The sequence below is a fragment of the Cibotium barometz genome, chromosome 52, assembly GCF_041138505.1.
Source record: "Cibotium barometz isolate CiBa-2024 chromosome 52, ASM4113850v1, whole genome shotgun sequence".
Lineage (NCBI taxonomy): Eukaryota > Viridiplantae > Streptophyta > Polypodiopsida > Cyatheales > Cibotiaceae > Cibotium > Cibotium barometz.
This window is the reverse complement of record NC_141097.1, coordinates 42541131-42560577: the sequence shown is the minus strand read 5'-3', so window position 1 is coordinate 42560577 and position 19447 is coordinate 42541131. Positions and strand designations below refer to the sequence as shown.

The 19447-nt window shown below is 47.1% G+C and overlaps 1 protein-coding gene across 16 annotated transcripts in view; it reads left to right on the top strand.

Annotated features, from left to right (window-relative positions):
* Window positions 1-19447, top strand: part of LOC147609142 (callose synthase 5-like) — a 168025-nt gene that overhangs the window by 69313 nt on the left and 79265 nt on the right. For 13 of the 16 annotated variants that reach the window (XR_015264387.1, XM_086788652.1, XM_086788648.1 and 10 more), the window contains 8 exons: window positions 2785-2865; window positions 3019-3110; window positions 3224-3320; window positions 3437-3597; window positions 4482-4605; window positions 4727-4818; window positions 4900-5023; window positions 5127-5278. Coding sequence is in view for 15 of the 16 variants with exons in the window: in XM_086788652.1 (XP_086644778.1) it covers window positions 2785-2865; window positions 3019-3110; window positions 3224-3320; window positions 3437-3597; window positions 4482-4605; window positions 4727-4818; window positions 4900-5023; window positions 5127-5278 (923 nt within the window). In the remaining variant the exon portion in view is untranslated. The remainder of the gene's footprint in view (window positions 1-2784; window positions 2866-3018; window positions 3111-3223; window positions 3321-3436; window positions 3598-4481; window positions 4606-4726; window positions 4819-4899; window positions 5024-5126; window positions 5279-19447) is intronic. The other 3 variants (XM_086788659.1, XM_086788658.1, XM_086788660.1) reach the window with 1 other exon arrangement.

Below are 19447 nucleotides of genomic sequence, written 5' to 3'. Positions count from 1 at the left end.
CTTATGCAAGCTACTACACACATTGGTATTCTCAACCTCTATGCTCCTAACCATAGAGGTGAGAGGATTGTCTTTTGGAAATCTCTCACTACGTTGATGCCTCACGCTGGCCATTAGATTATTGGTGGGGATTTTAACATGGCTGAGATGTCAATGGATAAAAGAGGTGGACATGAGGGCTTGGTGCATCCTCATGAGAGAGCGTCTCCATTCATGGCAGAGATTGTTGGCATGAGTTTAGAGGAGACCATGCACTCTTCTTTATTCATGGTCTAATAGGAGAAGGGATGTAGGATGTATTTATGCACAGTTAGACCGATTTTATGTGGATGCTTGGGTGCTTGACAGAGGGGGGCATACTTTTATTGCTTGCAGGCACCTCTAAATCGGATCATTACCGAGTGGTTTTATGCATTAGAGATCCGAGTCGCCATGGATCAGCACCCCATGTACGCATCCTTGATCGCTTCAAAGGGCCACAAGGGCCCGGAAGCAAAACATAGTCCTCAAAGAGCTCAATGTCACGGGCAAGAACCATGACTGTGGGGACAGCATCCGCCGAGGTAGTGACCACCTGGGCAGAAGATGTTGGCACTTGAAGAACCAGCCCAAAGGCAGACCCGATGGCCTCTAACATAGGCCAATATGCGCGAGGAAGACCTGGGAATCTGAGAGTAATTGAGAAATGGTTCCGGTCTTCCTCAACAGGGTCAAAATAGCTGGAGTAGGGAAGAAAGAATATCTTCCTCGGGCCCAATGGCAAAGGGCTGCCTTTCAAAACCTCTGAGGCTGCATCCTCATAATCAAAATCCACTTGGAAGAAACCTCTTCCAAGCAACCTGACATCTCGAAAGAGTGGAGCGAGGTCGGAGGGCAGAATCGCCAAGACCCAATCCCGAGCCTGAAGATTTGGATCTCAGCAATGAGGGTCGTTTGGGAGTCTTTCTCTATTTCGGCGTAGAGGACCGCGAGCTTAGCTTCGGAAAAAACAATGGTTCGCCCGGCCGAGGGAGATTGATTAGCCATGATGCTAATCGAAGAAAAAGGACGACTTGAACCCGGATGAGGAGCAATCCCACTTATGGGCAAATTGAGTGGCCGCGCCATGCATGTGACTTGGGAGGCAGTTGTTGGCTTTCCCAATCTGGTCCGCAGCTGGTAGAGACTCCGCTATTTTCATTCGTAGAGGTGTTGCCTAGCATGGTTTATTGCAGGATGTCCGTCACTGTGATAATACACCCCCTAGACAGAGGATTGACACTAGTTGGGAGATTGTTGCCAGTAGCACAGCATGGCAGATTTGGAGAGCTAGATGCACGGAGGCTATTGAGGGTGTCTAGATTTTTGGGTCTCAGTGCATTAGTACTATATGGGTGATATCATCCATACTCTCATGGCTACCTGGGCTCGTATTCAGGGGTCATCTTGTTTCGGGCAAGCAAAGCCCGTGGTATTAATGCATTGTGGGACCATGGCATTTTCTTTTCCTCTAGTCCCACAGGTCTCTCATGGCATCATGATGCTCCTAAGGGGTTGAAATCACGATACATATTGGGGTGATTCTATTCTATTCTAGCTTATAGCTATGTTTGTTGTATGTTTTTTTCATACTTAATAGAAGTCTCTTTCTTGAAAAAAAGAGAAATAAAAAGAAAATTGTGTTTTATTGGCATCTTTCATAGTTGCGAGTGGCAACTATGTTTTGGTGTTCCAAATGAAACACAAGTGTTGCATGTTTCCTTGGTTGTAGTACTTAAGGGAAATATGTGCTGTGTGTCTTGCTTTCCTTGGCATAGTACTTACGGAAGTTACAGGCGTAGATGACCATATGGTCTACACATAGACACTTGTTTACAACTTTCTGAACTGTTTTTGTGGATGAAAACACTTCTTGAAGGGAAGAGGAAAAAGGTTGACAAAGTTTCTACCAACTAAAAGGATGTGAAAAGATGAATCCAAATACTTTTCTGCAACAATAGTTATCCAATTTGTGTAAATAGCTAATTATATCATGCACACGAGTAAATTAAATGGAGAACGCATGACATGAGCCAAACACCTGCTGGCCTCAGATCTACCTTTTTAACCATAGAGGGCTGCAGCGCTGATTTGCTTCCTGAGTACCATAAACAGAATATTATACTTTCTTTGAAAGATTAATCTTATCGTTAATCCTGAGCAGTTTCATTATGAAAGCAAGTGAGTGGCTAAGGGATTGTTTTTGTAGAATGCTTTGAAAGGATTTTCTGTCAAAGCTTCCTTCTTGTGTTATGAGAATTCATTTGCTGGTAATTTGTGCTTCTTGTGGAGACCTCGTGTCTGGATTTTGCAGGAGCTAGTGTGTATGTAGTGTTTAAATATAGCCAGCTTGTGTGATCCATTGGTAAGAGACTTGCGGTGTATGGCCTGTTTGGGTGACCATGAAATTTATCGGCCTTTGACCTTTCTCCAGTGATTAATGGAACAGGAGTGGCTAAGATATCATCATCTCAGGAAAACGCCTTTGAAAAAAACAATGCTTAAAGAATGCTGTTGTTTATATGTGCATTGTGGAGGAAGTGTTGGATCCCATTTTTTCTTGAATTCGGCCTTATGCCCTAAATGTTTCTTACAACCAGATCACGACAATGGAAATGTTTGGCGATTAGAAAACATTACAAGGTTTAGCCAAGAGGAAAGTTTACATGCATATGCATGAAGAATGTTTCTAAATGAATCCTGCCAAGAAAGAGAAACTCTAGTGATATCTTTGATCTATTCATAATTTGACCATTTGAAATGCAGATTCGCACACTAGGCATGCTGCGTTCTAGGTTCTTGTCTCTACCAACAGCCTTCAATAAATGCCTGGTTCCACTTGAAAAGGTAGTCGGTTTCACTTCTGTATCTACTGTCCAGGCAGTGTAATTACTGATTGCAGCTGAACTTTACCATGTTAAAACCCCTCTTGTTAATACTGAATTGCAGAAGAGTTGGTTTGAGTGCTTCTACAATCTTTGTAACACATATTTAATGCAGGTTTCTGTTAACAAGATCCAACACGCCAAATTTGCACAGCTTTGGAATGAGGTTATTCTTAGTCTCAGAGAAGAAGACATTATTAGCAACAAGTATGTGGAAAAAGATATATTTTTTTAAAAATCAAATAATGAAAATTCTTAGAAGCAAAAATCTGATAGGTTAATATAACCTCAATCAGATGTTGCATGTAAAATTAATGCAGGGATCTAGATTTACTGCTGGTTCCGTCATCTTCTTCTTCAGATCCCAATTTGAAAATAGACTCAAAGCAGTGGCCACCATTTCTACTCGCAAGCAAGGTAGCATTTTCTACTACATTGTAACATAAGCATTAGTAGCTCTACAGAAATAAATGAGAGTATGACCAGGCTTTCTCTTCATGAACTAATGGAACTTGTGACTTTTGAATTTGTAGTTGCCAATAGCTCTGAATATGGCAGCTGAATTTGAAGGGAAAGATCAGGACCTTTGGAAACGTATTTCAGCAGATGAGTACAGAAGCATTGCTGTTAAGGAGTGTTATGAGTTGTTTGAGCGTATCCTGAAGTTTCTGATTATTGGCGATACTGAAACAAGGTAACGGTCAATAAAAACCTGCTACTAACCAGTAACTTTTACATTGGTTGCACACACCTTGCCTTCTAGGATGATATTTGACAGTCTTTGGCAGTGGCTTTGTGTAGTTTTGTGCATAGTTGTTTGCGTACAATTGTACGATACGGTACTCTACGACATTGTACGGGGATTTACTGTACCGTATGAAATTTTGGAGTACGATATGGTGAAGTACGGTTAAAAAAAAACACTTATAGATTTATGCATTATCAATTTGAAAGGATAGAGAGCTCAGAGGTTGTTACAGAGCTTGAGAGCAATTGGAGCTTGAACTTGAGAGGCTAGAGCTATGAGAGCTTGAAATTTGTGATGGAGAGAAGGTTGGAGGAGAGCTTTTTAAAGGGAGGCCAAAGAGTCCAAGCCAAAGAGTCCAAGGCACCCACCCAAGGCCAAGGGCCAGGGCCAGGGCCCAATTGTTGGAAGATGGTCTGCGAAGACAGAGAGAGAGGGAGGCAGTTGAGGGGAAGCCATTGCTTCTTGTTGCCCTAACTAAGGAAGGTACCTCACCTCAACCCTCCAGATATGGAGCAATGATCACAAGGATAGAGAGAACAGATCCTTTGCATCCACACCAACATCCACAGATCCTTGGCTGTTGAGCCTAAAAGGACACCAAAAGCAAGCAAGCCCCATAACAATAAAAAACAGCCATAAACAGCCATGTAAAAAAAAAGGGGGTTAAAACAGCAACAATCAAAAACAAAAAGAGGGAAAATAGAAAAAGGGGGGAGGGGGTGGGAGGAAAGGTCCGTACCGTACGATGTACGAGAGAAACTATGGTTTTGTGAATGCTAGAAGATTTCTTTTACTATGAGCTGGAATTTCTTCATATGCATATGTTTCAGGATCTTGACAAGAATTTTGGGTGAAGTGGAGGAGAGCATAAAAAATAGAAAATTTCTGGAGCGTTTCAATATCAAAAAGCTCCCTCTTCTGTACAGCAAGTTTGTTGCTCTCATTGAGACTTTGGTAAATCCGTGCTCAAATATCAGAGCTTCTCTTCCTTTGCTAGATTTTACATAAAGCCTCTGTGAAGTGGTGTTTTTGCTGCTGTGAAGGGCATCTTCTCACATCTTAACATGGCTTACAGCAGGAAAGCCCCGGCGATACAAAGCATAGCACTGTGATTCTTTTACTACAGGATATGCTTGAAGTGACTACACAAGATATCATGGAGGGCCTGTAAGTTTTCACATAATTGTAAAAGATTTCTCCTAGTTGATGAAAAGTGGATGGTTGCCTAATGTTGTTGTGTGGATTCAGTTTCGAGCTTGAGTCTAGCCATGGAAGAACAGCAGCAGGGAAAGACAACAGTCAGCTATTTGCATCCACTTCTCCACCAGCAGTCAATCATTCCTTTTCTGATTCTCTCGCTTGGACAGAGCAAGTATGTTTCTGATTTGTTTGGAAAATTATGTTCTGCATATCAAAGACCATCGAAAGAGTGTTATGTACTTAACCACGCTCTTTGGGTTGTTTTTTCCTCTCAGATCAAGCGGCTCCATTTGCTGCTTACTGTCAAAGAATCTGCCATGGATGTGCCTGCTAATTTTGAAGCACGTCGGCGCATTGCATTTTTCGCAAATTCTCTTTTCATGAGCATGCCTGGAGCTCCACCAGTGCGCGATATGCTGTCTTTCAGGTATGCTAGGTTATTTAGTTGAGTACCAGGTGCCATTATAGTATGCTGGACACAATTCTTATGTCCTGGGGTATCTTCAGAGGGGTGAGTTGCTTGCTTCATGAGTTGCAAATGGGTTTGAAGTCTAGGGGAGAGGATGTGTCCTATGTACACATGGGTGTGAAGGTGTCCTTAAACTTGTATAAAAACCCCTTTTGCAATGGAAGAATATCATAACATTAGCAAGCAAGAGTGCGTGCACACGGGAATGGCAGCGTGACCTCACACTCCGCCCTCCTGCATTTTCTGCCTGCACTTGTGCTTTCCAGCCCCCGCTACTCCCGCCTACCCTCCCTCGTTCCGCCTGCATGCACCCCCCCCTCTCCGTTCTCTGCCTGTGTTTTTCCCCTCTTTTCCTACACCTCTCCTTTTTGCCTGCCCCTCTCCCCTCCCGCTTGTGCTTTCTCCCCTCCATCAGTGCGCGCCCCCCCCCCTCCCCCGGCGCCCCTCTTTTTTTTCTCGCCCTTCCTCCCCCGTAGCCTCTCCTCCATTTCCCTCGTCCCCATAGTCACCAGAAACGTTTCCGGTTGTATTAACGTCTTCAAAAGGCCAAAATGACCTATGAGACCAAAAGGTTACATCATATCCATGAGGTACGTCATCCTGGGTACAAAATAGTAATAAAAAAAGATAACAAAAAATCTAGAACTTAAAAATCTGATCTAGGTACATGAGCAGAGACCTCTCATATCACCCCAATACATCCCTCATGGGCCGCTGTGACATGGTGCTCAAGGTGGTAAAATTGAGTTGGCGCGAGAAAGTCCTGCGATGATGGGAGATGATGGCCCGCATCTTCCTGTGGTGGTGTGGCCGTGGCCATGGGGTCTGGGGCGTCGAGCTTTGCATAACTCAGTGGCTCTGTTGAGTGTCACACCTCTCGGCTGAGCTCCTACTCTAGCCTGTGGTCTGGGTATGATGGGTGGATTGGCCCTCGGAGTGCTGGTATGGAAGAAGTCGGTGAGAGCTCTCTGTGCTGGTCCTCGAGCAAGTACAGTTGATTTGGATCTCACTAAGGACTCCCTGTGTCTACGGAGCTCTAGAAGAAAAGATCCCATGCATCTTTGATCCGAGAAGTCCATGATCTTGGAAAGTGGTCCGAACCTAGCTCGGAAGAGGCAGTGGAACCTCCCCCGAATCTCATAGTATACAGGGCATCGGCATATGTAATGGTCCTCTCTCTCGGGTTCTGTGTGACAGAGCTGGCATATCTTGTCCTTTGGTGCAGCCACTCTAGAACTATATTTGGCAGTCTCCACTCTCAGCTGGTGGGACGAGGTGCGGATCTGGCCGATCGCACATCTCACCCCAAAGGATAGGTGTATGTCCATGTAGCGTGGACGGATGATGAACCCATCCTTTGTCAGGCATAGGAGGTGATCTCTGTAGAAGGCCATCTTCATCCCCAGTGGACGACTAGGTGAACTCCATGTCCTCTGAGTATCCAGTCTGACAATGTCCTTCATGATAACCCTGTTCCGCTCTGTGCAACTAAGAGCAAATGACGGGGCCTCTATGCTGTACTGGAAGGGGGGGAGTGCCTCCAGCTCCATACCGTGAATGCCAAACCAAGTGCCTACCTGTGCATACCAGGACTTTGTATCTCCCTGAAGTGTGAATTGTCTCGAGGACTCTAGGGCTAGCTGAGGGTAAGCTCATGCTCCAAAATTGAACCATAAATCTTGGCCAAGGTGTGACCAATCATAATAGTCCTATAGTTGTTGTGGTCCATGGGGTCACCTGCTTTGAAGATAGGTACAATAGTATTCGATGACCAGCTGACGGGGAAGCCCTCACATAAAGCCCTGTTAAACATGTGAACCAGTAAAGGGGCTAGCGTGTCCCTAGCATGGGAGAATTGCTCGGTGAGGAGTCCATCATGATTGTGTGCTCTCCCTGTTTGCATCCTGTCAATAGCATCTCTCACCATGCTGAGGTGAAAGAAGGAAGAGTGTGGGGGACGAGGTTCGGGTGGATGGGGGAGAGGTGGCTGCTCGGGGACATGGTAGAGAGAGGTGGCATAGGTGTGCCAGGTGCTAGGTGAAGTAATCGGAGTGGGAAGGCGATGATCTTGGAAGATCCTCCAGGCCTCCTTATAGTCCCTTCCAAGAAATAGCTGGTATAGCTCCTGCTCAGGATTGGCTAGGTAGGCTCTCTTCTTTCTCTGTGTGAGACGTCGAAAGATCACTCGGACCTGCTGGTGAGTGGCGGATCCTAGTGCCATCTCCCGATGTAGATGGGCTCGGGTATCGCGACATTCCTTGTCGTACCAGCTATTCTGTGGGACAGTCCCTCCTGGTGATGTAGGGGTGGCTCTGGAGTGTGGGAATGCGGCTGCAGCGGACGTATGGAGGGTGGCTGAGAGGTGTGTAGTAAGCTCATCAAGTTGGATGTGGGGATCGAGGTCAGAGAGGATGCGGTAGACATGATCAGAATAGATGGACGAGGTCCCTTTGGTGAAGTGATATCTTGGACGGTGATGGGGCAAAGCAGGTGGTTGCATGGTGTATCGGCATGTGAGGGAGAAGGCCAGGTATGCATGGTCGGTTGCAACACTGATGGGGCGAGGAGAGATGGTAAACTCTGGAATGAGTGGGATCAGAAAGAGGGATCCCATTAGATAGTGCACTGTACTAGCTCCATGTCCGAAGGGGTAGGAGGTGAAGGAGTTGGATCTAGGCCATCTAGCCAGGCCATTATAAATGGCTAGCCTATGAGCCCCGCCGAGGGCTAAGAGATACTCTCCATATTCAGTGCGGGCTGCTGTATCCTGTGATGCCCGCTCGAGATCTGTACCCAACGTGTCAATCTCCTGGTACATGGGATCATCTGTCTCAAAGAAGGGTACTTGTGCACCTGCGGTGCGGGCATTGAAGTCTCCAGCCAGGAGGATGTCTCCTAGACTGGAAAACTTTATAATGTTACCATAAAGGGGCAGGTACAGGTACTCTCCATGGGTGGCATATTTAGAATTGGAGGGTGCAAAGTAGCACACTGCAAGGTAGATGTCTCGGGCCCTCTTTGTCTGGATCCTCAGCCAAAAAAACCGTGTGACCTCATCCCGTCCGACCACCTGTATCACATGTTGAAGCTGCTCCTGTATAGTGAAGCCACCCCTCCCGACCCCCGGGTACCCCCTACTGTGGGTGGGTGTAGGCGATGAACAGACCTTCATCTGTATCTGGAAGGTGACTCCCCTGGCACTGATGAGTCTCTGTGTATAAGAGCAAGTCTCTCCCTGTAAATGTCTCCTCAAACAGACCTGCATCTGTCCTCAAGGCGCCGTTGCAGTTCCAAACCGCAATCTCTAGCTTGGTGTCATAGCTCTCGCACCGTGATTGGGCATGTTGCTCGGTGATGATCACCCTCCCATCTCTGTACACTGCCCATTTCCCTGCCTTCCGTGCATCCACCAAGATGCGTGGCATGCACTCCCTCTTGTGTGCCACCTCTGCTAGTGTGAGATCGTCTTCGAGGTAAGTCTTTTCTCCTTTTAGTGCCCGCCTTTTGGTAAGGAATGCTTGCCTTGCCTCCAACCCCGCAAACTTGAGGATGAGTGTGCGTTCCTTGGTGGTGTCTTTGCCCACCCTCCATGCCTCGATGAAGGCGGTATCAACGATTTCCAGCTTTTTGCATAGTGCTATGGCGTCCTCTTTCGGCGAGGCTCCTTCCTTCCATCCCACCACTCTCACATTCAATGTCCTAATCTTCCTTCTTTTCTCCTCTTCGAGTGTGTCATTGATGATGTTTAGGGATGATGGTGGGTTCCATTGCTTCTTGACAACTTCAATCCAGCTGCCCGCTTCTTCCACTTGTTTCTGTGTCTTCTTAATCACCTCGGCCCATGTGGTTGCCTCGTTTGCCCGGTTGGGGCGTCGAGCTTTGCATAATCTAGTGTCTCTGTTGAGTGTCACACCTCTCGGCCGAGCTCCTACACTAGCCTGTGGTCTGGGTATGATGGGTGGATGGCCCTCGGAGTGCTGGTATGGACGAAGTCGGTGAGAGCTCTCTGTTTTGATCCGAGAAGTCCATGATCTTGGAAAGTGGTCCGAACCCTGCTCGGAAGAGGCAGTGGAACCCCCCCGAATCTCATAGTATACAGGGCATCGGCATGTGTAATGGTCCTCTCTCTCGGGTTCTGTGTGACAGAGCTGGCATATCCTGTCCTTTGGTGCGGCCGCTCTAGAACTATATTTGGCAGTCTCCACTATATTTGGCAGTCTCCACTCTCAGCCGGTGGGACGAGGTGCGGATCTGGCCGATCGCACATCTCACCCCAAAGGATAGGTGTATGTCCATGTAGCGTGGACGGATGATGAACCCATCCTTTGTCAGGCATAGGAGGTGATCTCTGTAGAAGGCCATCTTCGTCCCCAGTGGACGACTAGGTGAACTCCATGTCCTCTGAGTATCCAGTCAGACAATGTCCTTCCTGATAACCCTGTTCTGCTCTGTGCAACTAAGAGCAAATGACGGGGCCTCTATGCTGTACTGGAAGGGAGGGAGTGCCTCCATCTACATACCGTGCATGCCAAACCAAGTGCCTACCTGTGCATACCAGGACTTTGTATCTCCCTGAAGTGTCAATTGTCTCGAGGACTCGGGCTAGCTGGGGGTAAGCTCATGTTCCAAAATTGAACCATAAATCTTGGCCAAGGTGTGACCAATCATGATAGTCCTATTGTTGTTGTAGTCCATGGGGTCACCTGCTTTGAAGATAGGTACAATAGTATTCGACGACGAGCTGACGGGGAAGCCCTCACATAAAGCCCTATTAAACATGTGAACCAGTAAAGGGGCTAGCGCCAAAGCGGATCTACATGTTCTTGCCACGACTGTTGCCTCACCTGAGGCCTCCACCTTGGTCTGCAAAATTGTAGGTAGCCGCCCTGTGCACCGACAACTCAGGGATCTTTTTCAGGCCAGCCTCATTGGCGAACCTGCAAAGATCATCGATATTCACCCTCTGGGGTGCGGATACTACTAGGTGGAGTTTGACTTGCCATTGATGTTAGACTGAGTCAAGCAGCTGAGTCTCCTTGCACTGCGTACGGCGCAGGCCTTCGTTGCACGGTGGTAGCATGGCTTCGATCCATCGTCTGAGCCATTGACTGGCGTTTCGGGCTTCCCAGTGATAGTTTGCTTTCCATGTGATTGGTGGTGCCATTGAGAGAGTGATGGAGTCCCACCCCATTGTTGCCACTACCCTCGCAAGGGTAGTGGGGATTCCATCCCTCGGCATCTGAGTTGCTGTGCCGGAGTCGGTACCCCATTGTATATCTATTCCTAGCCTTCGAGGCGACCCCATACAGCCCGCCAAACGACCACTGGAGCTGAGGGCCGCGCCGCCATGTGCACCAGGCTGGCAGATCTTAGGAGGATTCGGTTATGTTAGAGAACTGTTATGAGCATTTATCTCATCATTTTCTTGTTGGTGACGCACCCTTTCGAGTCCCGGAGCAGGCCCCTCTGGCCCCACTAGTATGGCGGCCGATCCCTCGCCGAGATCCCCCCAGCCCGACCCAAGTGTTTGGAGAGGCTGGCGGACCTTTGTGACCTCTGGCGGGTCCCTCCCCTGAGCTTTCCTCTCCGATGGATCCCTCACAGGAGCACCCCTCCTTGGCCTTTATGCCCGTCCGCCCTCTTGCCGCCTCCCCCACCTCGACCCCCTCCTCCTCCCCTAGTCTTGACACCGACTATACCGCCTTTATCATCCGAGGCTTCCCCCCTCTCCCCCCCCACAGCCCCTGGCCCTGAGTGGAGGGAGCTGGCAGGATCACTCCGTTGCTTGATTCACCGATTCTTCAAGCCAGTCGAGATGACCATTGCCGCCTGCCCTGATGAGGGATATTCCGCCGGAGTCCCCAAGGGGGGGCAGGATCCTGGGACAATATTTGGACTACAGTTTCTTCTGGTGTTTGCCGACGGAAGGGACTGACATGTTTGAGGAGACAGTAGCCCTTGTTCGGGTTTGTGTGGTTTTTCACCACTCTAGGCCCTCTACGCCACATAATGGTGCGATGATCTTCTCTTTCCCCTTTTGTGTAGCCCTGGGGACAGTGGGATCTTGAGTTGGTGGTAGCTGTCATCTAGGGTTAGGCAGTTGAGCTCTCCCACCATCTCCAGGATTTCTGCATCATCGACATTCTCACCCATTTTTGGCCTCTGGCTAGAATGGAGCTTGGAGGTTCAGTCCATTGAGGCCAGGACGGGGAGATGGTAGTCTCCAGTCTGGGACCGACATGTTTGAGGAGACAGTAGCCCGTGTTCGGGTTTGTGTGGTTTTTCACCACTCGAGGCCCTCTATGCCACATAATGGTGCGATGATCTTCTCTTTTCCCTTCAGTGTAGCCCTGAGGACAGTGGGATCTTGAGTTGGTGGCAGTTGTCATGCAAGGTCAGGCAGTTGAGCTCTCCCACCATCTCTAGGATCTCCGCATCATTGACATTCTCACCCATTTTTGGCCTTTGGCTAGAATGGAGCTTGGAGGTTCAGCCCATCAAGGCCAGGACGGGGAGATGGTAGTCTCTAGTTTGCAGGTGCTGCTTTTTGTGTTCATGCATACTTGTGCTACTGTTGTACCTCTTAACCCCTCTTACAGATACCTCTACTGTGATCGATGGAGTCCAGAGCATGCATATGCGCACGCAGCGCGTACACAGTGGCGTCACATGGAGGATAGGATTAGTGCACGGATTGTGATTATTCCACATCTAAACCCTCACCCAAGACTCTTCAAGTGGAGGGCAGTTCCTGAAACCGATCCCGTCAAGTGGGAAAGACTCCGTTGGACACCCACACGCTTAATAGCACAACTTTAAAACCACAAATTTGAAATGGACAACTTTAAAACAACTTGAATTTAAATGAGCAGAAATGGAAAGATGGACACCAGCACTGGGGCCGGAACGGGCCGACCCCCCCCTCAATATATGATATATTTATTGGGAGTATTTAATGAATACAATGCTCCATGGGTTCTGAGAACCAGATAATGTCCATGTACATATGAAAACAGTACCAAACAAGTAGGCTCGGATTTCGATGAAGAAAACTCGAAGCAGAACGACCACTAGCGTGGTCCAAATCTCTGCGGTCCTGTGCTTTCACTGGACTCCGCGGAGAGCGCCTCACTGGTGTTCCGAGACCACGCACAAACAGGCGCTCCCGTACTAACGCCTGGCTCTCCCGATCTCAGCACCTTTGGACCGAGGTTCGCCAATACAGCTTGGACAACCCGGCACCGAACGGGTGTTGACGTAGAGGGATGAATCCCTTATCAGATTTAAACATATAATACTTTACTCAAATCTGAAAATCACTTACTTGTAGATGGTTGATAGAAAACCCATACTCGAAGTATGAAGAAGATGAAACCACCATTGTTGAAGTAATAGTTGCCTCGTGTAGAATCACCAAGACAAGTTCCACCACAAAGGGCACAGCCGCCTGCTGTGAGAGAAAGAGCACAACTTACTGGTGGTGGACAATGTCCTGGAAGCAAGATGCCAATGGTTGGTGATGCACACGCAGCCAGCAGGAGTTGGACACACGCAGCCAGTTGCTTTGGTGGGCTGCGTAGAAGGAAGGGAATGCAGTCGCCTGAGGGTGGAGGGCTACTGGCTGGAGAACAGGCGCACAGCCGGTTATTTTAGAGGTGGGCAGCCCTGTTGAATGCCCAGCGCAGCCACCAACACCTGAAGTAGAAGCGCCTGGCTGCAGTGTGGTTGGGGCTGAAACATGGCCTTCCGCCTGCAGCCTGTGATGATGCAGCCACCTGTATGAGGGTATGCGCAGCAGTAAGGGGAAGATGGCAGCAGCCGCCTGTGGAGATGAAAGAGAGGGCAGTTTGCTGGTGTAAACACGCAGCCTGCAAGACCAGGGGATTCGCCTGTAGAGGGAGCAGCGTATGCTGTATGGAGATGGCCGCCTGCAGCAAAGCTTATGTATGAAGCGCACCTCAAGTCAACACTAGCCGCCTGTAGAAGTGGAGGCGCAACCAACAGCAAACGATGCAAAAACCGTAGGGTGATGAACCAACGCAAAAGAAAATAGAAGCGATGGATTCTACACGCTTGAAGAGAGCTCTTCTTTTTAATAAAAATTTACGTGGAGATAACCTTAGTGTTGTCCACGCTTGCATGTGGGGGATTAGTGGGGGTAGGTGACCATGCCCACCCCCACACTCACTTAAAAGTGAGGCTCCCCACCTTGGCCCCAAAGTGGGTGCCCAAAGGGGGTGCCCACTTTTAAATAAGTGTGAACCCCTAACCTTATAAATCAAAGGGTTAGAATTTAAAACATTAAAACAACATGTACCATATACTTACCACCTGTTCACATGCACTGAAACTCGTCAGAATACAGGGCAGACTTCACGACTCACTGGCAGGCGTCCCTGCTCAGTAAGTAACACGTCAAGCAGGCAAACACACAAATACATGTCATGCGAAAACAGTTTCAAACATGCAAAATATGTGTGCATGTGCAAATAGTAACATGGACATATCTCCCGTTCATGGAACATGTACAAAATATCTGTCGGCACAAAACTGGCACGACATAAAAACATAAAATCCTGGTCTTCCTATGGAGTGACAGTCCCATAGGTAAGACACAGTTCCAGGCACGAGTTTCCCTAGGTGTGACAGTCCCATAGGTAAAACACGGCACGAATACTGGCTCTTCCATGGCGTGACAGTCCCATGGATCGAACACAGTCCAGGTCATACACGGGTGGCACTGATCTGGCTCCCGTCCATACGACACCATCCTGCTAATACACGGGTGGCACCAGTCTGGCTCCCGTCCATGTCAGCAAAATACTGGCCTCTTCACATGAGACACCGGCCTGGCCTCAAGTGAACGAGACGCAAAAACTAGGAATGGACCAAATGGTCGGCCAATTGGTGACATCCCCCCGGGCTTCTAAAGAGTTGACCTCAACTTAAAAGCCTCAAGATATGCCTGCAACAATTGCGGATAATCTGCAAAATAATCCTCATTTACCCATTTGGCATCAATAGGCAAATAATTCTTAAACTTCACAAGGTATCTCCTGGAAAGCTTTCCTGCGGGTAACTTTCTCTCCTTGTGAAAAACAATCTGTTCTGGCTGGAGGATCTCCTCAAGCTCTTCAATTTCTGGCGGATCTTCTGTGACAGGCTCATCAGATCTGGCCCCACATATTTCCGAAATAGACTCACATGAAAAGCATTGTGAATCTGCCAATGACTAGGTAAAGCAAGCCTGTAGGACACTTCATTGATCTTGTGAATCACCTTGAAGGGTCCATAATAGCGAGGAGAAAGCTTAGGATATGATCCTTCTTGTCCTGGCCTCTTCCGAAGCCTAGCCTTCTCAAATTTCAGCAATACCCAATCACCTTCTTTGACTTCCATGTCCCTTCTATGCTTGTCAGCAGCCTTTTTATGCTTATCCTGAGATCTTGCAATGGCTGTCCGCACCTGACCAAAGGCAACATCCAAGTCTCGAACATATTCATCAGCTGCAAAAATCTCATCCTTTGTTCGAAGGATGGGTGGCAAGACCACTCTGCCATAAATAATCTCAAACGGAGCCTTTCCTGTGGAAGCATGGATTGTATTGTTGTAGGCAAACTCAACAAGTGGAAGATACTTCTCCCATGCACTCTTTTGATCTGCTACATAACATTTCAACAAATCCAACACGGCTGAATTTGCAGCTTCACTTTGGCCATCCGTTTGGGGATGATAAGCTGATGAAAACTCAAGCTTAGTACCCATATTATCAAACAAAGGCCTCCAAAATAGGCTTGTAGTCCTGGGATCTCTATCCCCAACAATGGATTTAGGCATACCATGATGCTTGAAAATGTTAGCAAGAAAAAGCTTTACCATATGATCAGCTTTAATGGTTTTCTTGACGGGCAAGAAGTGAGCTTGCTTGCTAAACCTGTCCACAATAGTCCAAATAGCATCATTCCCATGCTGGGATCTAGGCAAATCCATAATAAAATCCATCGTGATACTTTCCCAAGGTTGCGAGGGAATAGGCAATGGCTGAAGCAAACCTGGAGGCTTTTGCCTATCAAATTTCACCTTTTGGCAAGTGATACATGCACGCACATAAGCCTCAATGTCTTTACGCATGCTTGGCCAAAAGAAATACCTCTGAATCATGCGAGTAGTAGGCATAATACCTCGATGACCAGCATATGGTGGAGCGTGACATTCGTCTATAACCTTTGGACGCAAATCCTTCACCACACATAGGCAATTATCCTTCATGAGATAACCCTCATTGATAACATAAGAGGCATGTGAATGACCAGCCATCAAATCAGTCCATATATGGCAAAAATCAGCATCCAAATGATACAAATCTCTCATAGCAGATAGATCTCCATGAGAGGCCACTGAGACTGCAGCAATATAAGGCCTCCTAGATAGTGCATCGGCCACTACATTTTTCTTTCCTGGAGTATGCACAATCTGAAAATGAAACATGGAAAGAAAATTTGCCATTCTCATCTGCTTCTCTGAAAGCTTAGTTTGAGATAGAAAGTATCTCAAGCTTTGATGATCTGTCTTGACCACAAATTCAGCCCCAAGAAGGTAGTGTTTCCAAATCTTTAAGGCGTGAATTACAGCCAAGAGCTCTTTCTCATAGATATCCATATGAAGCTCAGCATCATGCAAACGACGGCTCTCGTATGCAACTGCATGCCCTTCTTGATTTAGGACAGCTCCTATGCAATCACCACAAGCATCACATTCGACCACGAATGACTTGTGCAAGTCAGGAACAATCAATACTGGTCCACATATGATCGCATGCTTGAGTTGCGAGAAAGCATCCTGTTCCTTTGAAGTCCATTTGAAAACAGTTTTCTTCTTCGTGAGATCATGTAGAGGAGTGGCAATCATGGCGAAATGCCTTATGAAACGCCTATAGTACGAACATAATCCCAGAAAACTACGTACTTGATGTACGTTTTGCAATTCGGGCCAATTCCGAATGGTCTCTATCTTTGCAGGATCCATTGTAACTCCATCCTTGGATACAATATGTCCCAGATAATGAATCTCTGAAAGGAAAAACTCACTTTTCTTGGCATTGACGAAAAGTTTATGCTTCCGCAACTCTTCGAACACTGTGACCAAATGAGTTCTGTGTTCCTGCTCATTCTTGGAGAAAACCAAGATATCATCAAAGAAGACTCCTGTAAACTTGCGATGGGATCGGAATATCCTATCCATCATACGATTAAAGGTAGCAGGAGCATTGGTGAGACCAAAAGGCATTACCAAGAATTCATATAATCCGAAGGCTGTCCTGAATGCAGTCTTATGGACATCTTGTGGCACCACGCGAATCTGGTGATAACCACTCTTCAAATCAAGTCTGCTAAAGCAAGCTGAACCATCAAGCTTATCCAAGATATCATCAATACGTGGAATAGGAAATCTGTTCTTGATGGTAAGCTTGTTCAAAGCTCTATAGTCCACACACATACGGAATGATCCGTCCTTCTTTTGAACAAGAAGCACAGGAGAGCAGTAAGGTGAGGAACTGGGCTGAACCAAACCTTTCTCTAAAAGCTCGTTGACCTGCTTCATAATTTCTTCTTGTTGTGCAGCACTCACTCGGTATGCGGGTTTGTTAGGAGGAGAACTACCTGGCACAAGATCTATACGGTGATCTTCGGGCCTTTGAGGAGGTAATTCACCTGGCAATGAGTCAGCAAAACAGTCTTTGAATGCATTTAGAAAATTCAGCCTATCATTAGACATAGCATCCACATTTTGATGATTTGGCACAAGACTATCACGCACAAAAACCAAGTACGCTGAAAGACTCTTTTTCATTGCTTTATTAATTTGGATGTGTGATACAACTGGGATGGAATCCCCTTCTTTGCCAGCATCAATAAAGTGCATGCGGCCTTTATGCATAAAAGAAATCATATTGGACTTGTAGTCTTTGCGGGGCTCAAGCCTACGATGCCACGGCTTGCCCAACAATACATCACATCCATTCAGTGGAGCAACTAAGAAATGCTCATTATCAAGATAGCCCTGTATATGGATGCGCAACTTCCCAATCAAAGGGGTAACCTGTACCTCTTTACCAATAAATGCAGCTTCAGCTTCAATCTGAGGTCCCATGTTTTCAACCTCGATACCCAATGCAGCTGCCATTTGCATAGAGATGAAATTGTCAGTTGCACAGTCATCAAACATAAAAAGTGCGGGCTGATCCTTGATTTGCCCCCAAGCCTTGCAAACCATTCTCTCTTTAGCATCATGACCTGTATTACCTTGCACATCAGGAACTGCATGAACATTTGCTTTGGTGTGCTTGTCCTCGTGCTTTGGTTTGCGATCTGGGCATTGTCGGAACATGTGGTCTTTGCTACCACAAGAAAAGCATTTTCCATCCTTAGCATATTGCTCTCTTTGCTCCGGGGTTAATCCAAATTTGTCCTTTCTTGGGCCCTGTTCTTTGGATGTGTAATTTTCAGCTTTACCACCCTTGTAAGGCTCCCGGAAGTTCTTTTTAGATGGCTGTCCACCCTTTTGCTGATTTGGGACAGCCTTGTCCTTCCCCTTGGAACCTCCTTGATCTTGCTTGATCTTGAGCACCAATTGCTCTGTAGCAAGGGCAGAAGCTGTGAGTTGTTGCAACGTATGTTTTGGGTGCAATTCAATACCCGATCTATAAGCAGGTTGCAATCCAGAACGAAACTTCCTCTTTCTTTCATCCTCTGTGATTAGCATGAAGGGAGTCACTTCCAGCAACACTTTCCAAAATTTGTTAACATACTGTTGCACACTCTCATTGTCTTTTTGTTCCAGCCTATCCCACTTTTGAGTGAGAGTTTGCTCTGCATTGGGTGGCAAGAACTGAGCATAAAATCTATCTTTGAATTCCTTCCAAGTAGAGATGGGATCCTTGGTGATCTTTTCTGTGATCCACCAATGGGCAGCAGTGCCTTTCAGAAACATGCTAGCATGGCGCACCTTCGACTTTTCTGTAAAGTCCTCATCGCTAAAAGCAATGTCGAACTGTGCCACAAACGCTAACACCTTAGAGGCATCATGTTCACCATGAAAGACATCAAATTTGACAGATTTATCACCTGCTTTGAACTCCTTGAGCTTCCTGGCATGAGGCTCATGGTCCTCTCTTTTTCTTTTCCCCTTATCCAACGGGATAGCCCTGTCTGCATGGGCTCCATGGGCCGTCAAAGAAGCTTCATGGGGCACGGTGGCATGTGCTCCACGAACTCGAAGCTCAGATGCATGTGACTTACCTGCATATGCATATGGCATAGTCTCTCCATGAGACAACTCAGAAGGCAAAATTTTTCTGGAAGCAGACCTGTCACCATGAGATACATATCTTGCATGCATGTGACTTTCGTGCCCTCCATGAGCACTGGCATACATAAATCTGTCAGGCTTAGTGCCTTGGGGAGAGGATGCATGACGAGAGGTGACAGTCACCTCTTCCTTTTGCATATAAGATTTCAGCCTCTGGGATGCGGGATCTCCATGCTTTAAACGAGGTGGATTTCTGAATTTTAGCTCTCCGTCATCCCCCTCTTTGATATCACCTTTGCGAAGGAGATAGGCAAGTGCCAACTCCCTTGGTTTCTTGCCCACTTCACGAGCCATTGATTCAAAGGTTACATCAACCATAGCATCAGCCTTCCTGGCTTCAATAGCACTTTGCAGATGAGGATCTTCATGCAAAAACTTCAATTCTTGCTCTTGAGCCTGCAAAAGTTTTCTCATATGTTCCATTTCAGCTTTCATAGCATCAGGGTCTTGTTCAAGCATAACTGTCTTCCCTGGAGACAGTTGACCCTTGGATTCACTATCAAGAACCCTTTCAAGGGGCTTGTGTCTACCTCGCAGGGCATCAGACCCACGAGAAGCACTAGAGGGACCCCTCGAATTTGGCACTTCCAAAGCGTTGCCTTGGCTGTCCATTGTGTTCAGAGTTTGCTAAAAGCGGGATGTCCAGTACACAGGTTCGTTTCCCCACTAGGAAGAGGGAAACAACCGTGCTCTGATACCAATGAAACCGATCCCGTCAAGTGGGAAAGACTCCGTTGGACACCCACACGCTTAATAGCA